General features: G+C 40.8%; 1 protein-coding gene across 2 annotated transcripts in view; it reads left to right on the forward strand.

Annotated features, from left to right (window-relative positions):
- Positions 1 to 7,649, forward strand: part of Nr3c2 (nuclear receptor subfamily 3 group C member 2) — a 335,477-nt gene that overhangs the window by 249,705 nt on the left and 78,123 nt on the right. For both annotated transcript variants that reach the window (XM_031340365.1, XM_031340366.1), the window contains exon 4: positions 3,161 to 3,277. In XM_031340365.1, coding sequence (XP_031196225.1) covers positions 3,161 to 3,277 — 117 coding nt within the window. The remainder of the gene's footprint in view (positions 1 to 3,160; positions 3,278 to 7,649) is intronic.

Genomic DNA, 7,649 nt, shown 5'->3' on the forward strand with positions numbered 1-7,649 from the left:
TCTCTCTCTCTCTCTCTCTCTCTCTCTCTCTCTCTCTCTCTCTCTCTGTCTCTCTCTGTCTCTCTCCCCCTCAATGCATTTGTGTAAGTACAGCTCAGATTTCTAATGTAGGAGCTCAAAAGACAGCTCAGTGGTTAAGAGCACTGGCTGATTCTTCAAATGGCCAAGGTTCGATTCCTAACACCCACACGATGGTTCACAAACAATTATAATTTCAGTTACAGAGGATCCAGTACCCTCTTCTGGCCTCCCCTGGTACCATGTATACAGGTGGTGCACAGACAGACATGCAGGCAAAACTCATACACATTTTTTAAAATAGTAATTAGATTTTATAAATCTGAACAACTAAAAAGTACATAAAAGAGTTGTCTGGAATCTATTAGAAGATCTCTACAGTCTGTGATTCTCCTGTGCTGTCTGTGGCAGGCGAAACAGCCTGGGAAGGAAAACACTGCACTTGTTATAGGATCTTGTATCTTTAAAGGATGCTGATCATATATTCATCCTGGTCTTTGAAAACCACTCATTCTAAAAACAACAGAGAAAATCTTCCATGTGCATGAGAAAGAGAGACATTCCTTGCTCACTCTTATATGCCAATGAGGCTATTTTATACTTATTATCAGCCTATAGAAATGAAAAAAAAATTGACACTCCATGAGACCAATGCCTTATGCAAGTCTTGTGGCCTTTGCACAATAGGTGTCTCCCCCACCCCCCATACGTCCTTGGTAAATTGAAATAAATTAAAATTACGTTTTGTTATTTCTTTAAAGCTTAAAGTTGATTTAATTCGTTGTGAGTTACAGATGAAGCCTGCAGCTGGGCATTCATTCTTATCTGATGTAAAGGGCACATGATGCCAGTTACCAATGAAGTTCTTCCCAGTAAAATGAATGTGCCTTACTCAAAAATGCTCCATTGTTTATTATTTCCAAAGAGCACTTTCCACATGCTGTTAGACCACCAGCGAATTATAGCTGGCTGCTCTTTAGAAAGTCCTCTGGCCTTGAGGAAGACCAATACCACCAGGCTTTCTGAACCGTGTTTCCAATTCTGTACCTCGTCACATTAGCAGCTCCAGCTTGGAAAACAGCAGCAGAAGTGACTCCTGGCCTGCATGGTAGGCTTGTCCTAAGGCTTCTATAGATAGTGCAAGAGTAGAGGTTTAGGCTTTTTTTTTTTAAAAGAAGAATCCTCTCTAGTATATTAACCGCTTGTTATTGCCTAACGTCTAAACTTTGTACACTAAGTATGTTCATTAAAAACCTCCAGTCTAAAAATAAAATAACTCTTAGGTTATTATGATGGTAGGATTTAATTTCTTGTTTTGTAGGATTTTCCTATCCTATTACTATTATTTTATTATTGTTATTAAGATTTACCTGATTGTTATAGAGGTGGCACTCCAAGTTAAATTGTTTTATGTGAATTATATTAAGGGATATATGTTATTTTGCTGGATATTTATTATACTTAGAAACTATATTTACTTAGAAATATACATTTATATATGTACATATATATTATAATTAGAAATTATCAACCAAGGGGATATGATAGCGGTGTGCTGAGGGAAGAACTCTAACCTAACCAGTTCACTGTTACGGGGTTCCGTGAGACCATCTGCTATCCAATTGTGTTTAGGAGTCACCCTCAGACCCCCTCTCTGCAGTCTGTGCTCACGTACCATGTGATCTCACCCTGTCTTACAAGAGCAGCCTGAGCTGATAACCCATTCCTCACACCATGCCTGGCTCACTAACTGCCAGAACCCTTTGTTGAAGGCATCGAACTTGCCATGACAAATGCTAGAGTCATTCCCCACAAGCCACAAGCCTGTACCATCCTCCTGTTGTGATTATAGGCAGTTCATTGTTCTGTTGCTTAGCCTCGGATCTTCAACTAACCAAAGCTCTTAGCAGATCTATCTTTAGAGTTCCTCTAGGATCTGACCTTTCACCTCGTCACACTGACCCAAGCCCCATTCATACTTCCCTTGAACGCAGTACTGCAATCTAGCAGCACAGGTCCCTTGCTTTTGTCCTTAATCCACTGAAGTCAATTTTCTATCCAGCAACTAGAGTGGTCCTGCTTTAAGTTCTCAAGCGCAGGGCCTTCTCCTATCACCCAAAATATTGTCCAAAGCCTTACTGTGGCCTCTAAAGTCCCCCAAACAGGCTTGTGTTAGCCCTGGACCGTCATTTTTCTTTTGATGTCCCTTGTTCCCTCCCTCTGTGCCCATGTTCCTCCTGAAACCCGCCCAGTACTGATACCCATTTTGTAATTGTTTACTTTTTCCTCTGCCAGGGTGGCCCCACAGGTATACTGAAGAATCTTTACATTTTTATTTAAAAATCACCTTTGCTGCAAGAGTTCCCTGGTAGGGTCCATCCATGGGAGAAACCTGTTCTTTCTATTTTCTTCCCAGCACAACTGTCTCAATGCCATCCATTACATCAGACAGCCTTGTCTGTTGTCTCTTCTCCCCCTGGTCGAGTGGAAGTTAGCACAAGTAGAAAATTTTGTCAGCCTGGCACCTTATACCACTCCCATTGCTTCAAGAAGTATCCAGTAGCTCCTGGATATTTTAAAAAAAGAAAGAAAAAAAAAATTAACCAGTGAGCAGAGCTAGGCTGCAATTCCGAATTCTGCCAGTAGGTGTCACTCCATAAGACTTACTGTGCCCACTTTTGATTTGTGTTTAGTTCCAGGTAGGCTGAAGAACTAAAGACCAACATAGCCTACTGTAAATTTGAAAGTCCTTGTGGAAAAAGTATGTGTCATTGGTGAGCTGGCTTTGCAACTTCAAGCTGCAATCTGGCCTTTGCCTGGATAGGTGCAGTTATGATGTTTGAAGAAATGCACACCACATGCAGCTATTAACAAAATCAAACAGTGGAAGAATGCGGCTCCTCTCCCTTTAAAGGAATATGTTTGACATACAGTGTCGTCATAAGTAAGCCAGAGTCTAACTGATCTTAAGTTGCCAACCTCTTGCCCATGTTATGCATGAACTCGGTTTGCTTCTACCGTGTAGGAGAAGAAATATCAAAGGAGGAGAGGGGAAAGAATCCTATTCTGATTACATTTGTCAGTACTTTATTCTAGTCTGGTAGTTATTGTTTTAATAATTTTTTTATTATTATTAAATCAGGGCAACACAACTATCTGTGTGCTGGAAGAAATGACTGCATTATTGATAAGATTCGGCGAAAGAACTGTCCTGCCTGCAGGCTCCAGAAATGCCTCCAAGCCGGCATGAACTTAGGAGGTAAGTGTTGTGTGCTTAGCTGATATACATTGCAACATCAGTGAAGTCGTGTACCACCAAAAGGAAGGTCGGGCTAACCAGGAGCAAATTCCTAAAGATCCGTAAAAACAAAGCTTCAATTTCGTGGTGACATGTTTTCCTAGGGGAATATTTCCTAGCTAGAATTAAAAAGGGATAGCTGTAGTTTCCTATGTTTCAAGAATTGGATCTTTAGCCAAAACCTAAACAAAAAATGATTATAGCTGGTGATTATCATCTCTGTCCTTAAGAGGTGATAGTATGTGACATAAAGGAATAGATTCTGAATCCCAAGAGTAACTCATGAGGGAAAAATACAGTAAAATGATAGACACTCACCAAAGGAGAACCAGTGAAAGAGTCCAGTGCTCATGGATGGCAAGCACAGGCTTCCGGGAGGTATAGGGTGACTCCAGTTATTATCAGTGGCAGGGCCGTAAGACAAGCCTCTACGGGTGGTTTGAAGTCCCTGCACCCCTGGGAAAAAAAAAAAAACAGCAGGAAGACTCTGAAAAGGACAAATAATGTAGAGAACCTGCCCTACTAGATAGTAAGATATACCACACAAATACCATCAGGCAAGAGGCATACTGTGTGCTCTCAGATGGGACGACAGGGAGCGAGAAGCAGATACCACACACCATGTGATGAAGTTTGCATTTCACCTCAGCTGTGCAAGGATTGATTTTTTTTTAATTTTTATTTATTTAAAAAGGTGTTTTGTCAAGTATATAACCAACTAGAACAAGAGTATTGAATCTAAACTACTACAGACACTAACATAAATTCTCTAGAGATTTTCCAAGTATGGAATAAAACCAGAGGGTACACCATGAAAACTCGGAGGAGATCGGCACCATTTACAAATCAGATACAGCTCTAACGGCAGAGACCAAGACACTGCCGGGCAAGGGTCGGCCCTCCTCGCAGAGAAGCAATCTGCTCACTTGTCGAAGAGGAGAAGGGTGGCAACACGTTCACCAGTGAAGCAGGAGGTGCTCAGTCATAATAGTCATGAAAAAGTTCTAAATCTGATAAAAATAAGAGGGACTTAAAATGGGATTAACTTTGATGTGAATGGAAAAATGCAAAGCAAACTCAGTGACAATCTCACAGGTCTTGTGGGGGTCAGAAACTGGCATGGGATGTTTTTATTTATATGAAAGATTTTGCATAACAATGTTTATTATTAAACTTAAAAGTAAATAAAAATAATTGTAAAGATTAAACATAACAGAAAATGATGGGTGATTAAAATATAATGTTAAATATGCATTCATTTTGAATGGATTAAATTGCAGAACACTCTTCCAATATTAATGAAAACCCAATCACTTTTATGTATGCTAATACAGGCTTATCTCCAGTGTTGTTCAGCAAAAAAAAATTAAGGTTGTAAAATGGGGTACTTCCATACTATAGACTGTATGTCTGTTCTAGAAAATCAACAGGCTCTGCTGGAAGGAGGTCCAATTGCTATTACATATCCTGTGCACCTTTGAATTTATGTCACATCAGAACCTGTACTGTGTGCTCATTCCATATAGAAAAGATACAAACTATTAGGAAAATGTAATGGAGTAGACTTCATTCTCCGTTTGCCATAGTGAATGAATATTGGCTGGCTAGTTGGGAGTAAACATGGCTACCTGTGGAACAGAGAAACTCTTAGGAGTCAAGAGGAGAAAGATGTTGGCCAGGGAGGATGGTGAAAAGAATGTCCTCTATGATGAGAGGAATGACAGAAGCCTCTGCTATGCCCCTCCTAGTCTCATAGCTGCAGGCAAAAAGTCACTCTAAATTGTGCCCAGTATCCTTAGCTTTTGTGTGTGCTGACAGCATACAATGGGCTGGGTTGCAGCAAGGACGAAGTGAGTAAATTTACAGTGAAAAGGAAGTCACTCCAGATCTTTACAATACTGTAACAAATTACTGAGACAATGAGTTTCTAAAGATGAAATGTTTGTTTGGGTTCACTGTTGTACAGTTTTCAGGCTCTGACTATACTCTGGAGGAGAGGTGAGGCAGTAGGTCCCGGCAGTGGCTCAACATAAAACCATGAAAGAGGAAGGAGCTGGAGTCCCAGATTCGGAAGACTTCAGAAGACTCCAACCCACCTGTTGCAGCATTTTCTCTGTCCAATCACATTAGGGCAGTGACAGGCCTATGATTGGACAGGAATAGAGAGGCAGAGCTAGAAGTTTAGGAGTTAGAGAGGATGGAGGTCAGAGAGAGAGGAAGCAAGAGAAGTCAACATGGAAGCAGAGGAACAGGAAGGTGATCCAGACCCCTCATGGTTTTAAACAGCCACAGGTAACTAAGGTCTTCACAGGTTAGAATAATTGGGTTAAAGCATTATCTTTATCATTTGGCTCTGAAAATATTGTATTGGCATCTTGTAAATTGTGATCTTATTGATATATAAACCTGATTGGATAGTTAAGCCTTAAGAGTCATGTTTCTACCAGGTAACTAGGCACTAGATGACTCATTGTGGAGTGTGTGGGGCATTGCATGTAAGCGAGATGAACTCGCTATCCGGGAGAGAATAGCAGGACCCCACCGGGACATAGTGATGTGGCTGGCCAGTGCCCACACTAGAGCAGTGGTCCGGCCGGGCAGGAGAGATTGAGGGGTGATCTTTTTTAATATTTCCTGCAACACCCACCTCCTAAAGATCCCACCAGATCCCAGGACACCGTAGCTGAGACCAAACCTCCAGCTCAGAGCTTCTCATTCAGGGTCACTGAGACCCAGTGGCTTAGCAGCAGGAATAGAAGCCCCTAAGGAACACGGTTGAAATGTCTAGTATTACTTTTAAGTTCCACCAAAGGATGATTTGTTTATATATATATATTGTTAATATACATGATATCATTTTTTTGTGTATTGTTAATTCCTTTAGCCTCAGTGACACACTGGTATCCCATAGGCCCAGACTGACTAAATGACTGACGGCTGTTTCCAAGACTTCTATGTCCTACTCATTATAAGGATGAATAGAACTCCCCACCACACACCCATAAATTAAGTAATTTAAGTCACACGGGGAGGGTCATATGGATGTCTTTATAGGGAGAGTAAATAGAGAGGAGATAAATGGGCCAGGAGGCCAGGTAGATGCCTGGGACAGCTTACCTGCATGCTGGATATATGTTAGACTTTAATTTCTTCTGAGCTGTGAGTTTGTTCTTCATTGGTGGATGAATTATCAGGGAAACAACAGAAAGTGGGTGTGTTTAGTTTTGATGGGTCTTTGCTCTCAGTGGATGGGGAAGTTTCAGAGAAAGCCTCTCTGCATTCGGTGGTATAAAGGAGAACAAGAAACAGTGTTGGGAGATGGTCTAAGACACCTTGGTGTTCAGTCAATTGGCCTCAACACATCCAGATGCCACAGTTGGGGCTTCACTTTGTGAGCTATAAAAGCACTCTACAAAGCCTGATCTCTCTGCCCTCCCAGCTAAACCTCGTGGCATCACTACTAACGAGTGCATTTTAGAAGCTAGTCAGCAGAGCACTGACAGACTGCAGAGCTGGCGCATACCCCGGGGAGTTAATTTTCTATCCAGCCACTTTGCTGAAGTTGTTTGTCAGGTTTAGGAGTTCTCTAGTGGAATTTTTGGGGTCACTTAAGTATACTATCATATCATCTACAAATAGTGATATTTTGACTTCCTCCTTTCCAATTTGTATCCCTTTGATCTCCTTTTGTTGTCTAATTGCTCTGGCTAGGACTTTGAGTACTATATTGAATAGGTAGGGAGAGAGTAGGCAGTCTTGTCTAGTCCCTGATTTTAGTGGAATTGCTTCAAGTTTCTTTCCATTTAGTTTGATGTTGGCTACTGATTTGCTGTATATTGCTTTTACTATGTTTAGGTATGGGCCTTGAATTCCTGATCTTTCCAAGACTTTTAACATGAAAGGGTGTTGGATTTTGTCAAATGCTTTCTCAGCATCTAATGAAATGATCGTATGGTTTTATTTTTTGAGTTTGTTTATATGGTGGATTATACTGATGGATTTCACTATATTGAACCATCTCTGCATCCCTGGGATGAAACCTGGGATGATCATGATAAATGATCATTTTGATGTGTTCTTGGATTCAGTTTGTGAGAATTTTATTGAGTATTTTTGCATCGATATTCATGAGGGAAATTGGTTTGAACTCTTTCTTTGTTGGGTCTTTGTGTGGTTCAGGTATCAGAGTAATTGTGGCTTCATGGAAAGAATTATGTAGAGTACCCTCTGTTTCTATTTTGTAGGATAGTTTGAGGAGTATTGGTATTAGGTCTTCTTTGAAAGACTGATAGAACTCTGCACTAAACCCATCTGGTCCGGGACTTTTTTTTTT

Source organism: Mastomys coucha, unplaced genomic scaffold (genome assembly GCF_008632895.1).
Source record: "Mastomys coucha isolate ucsf_1 unplaced genomic scaffold, UCSF_Mcou_1 pScaffold22, whole genome shotgun sequence".
In the NCBI taxonomy this organism is placed as follows: domain Eukaryota; kingdom Metazoa; phylum Chordata; class Mammalia; order Rodentia; family Muridae; genus Mastomys; species Mastomys coucha.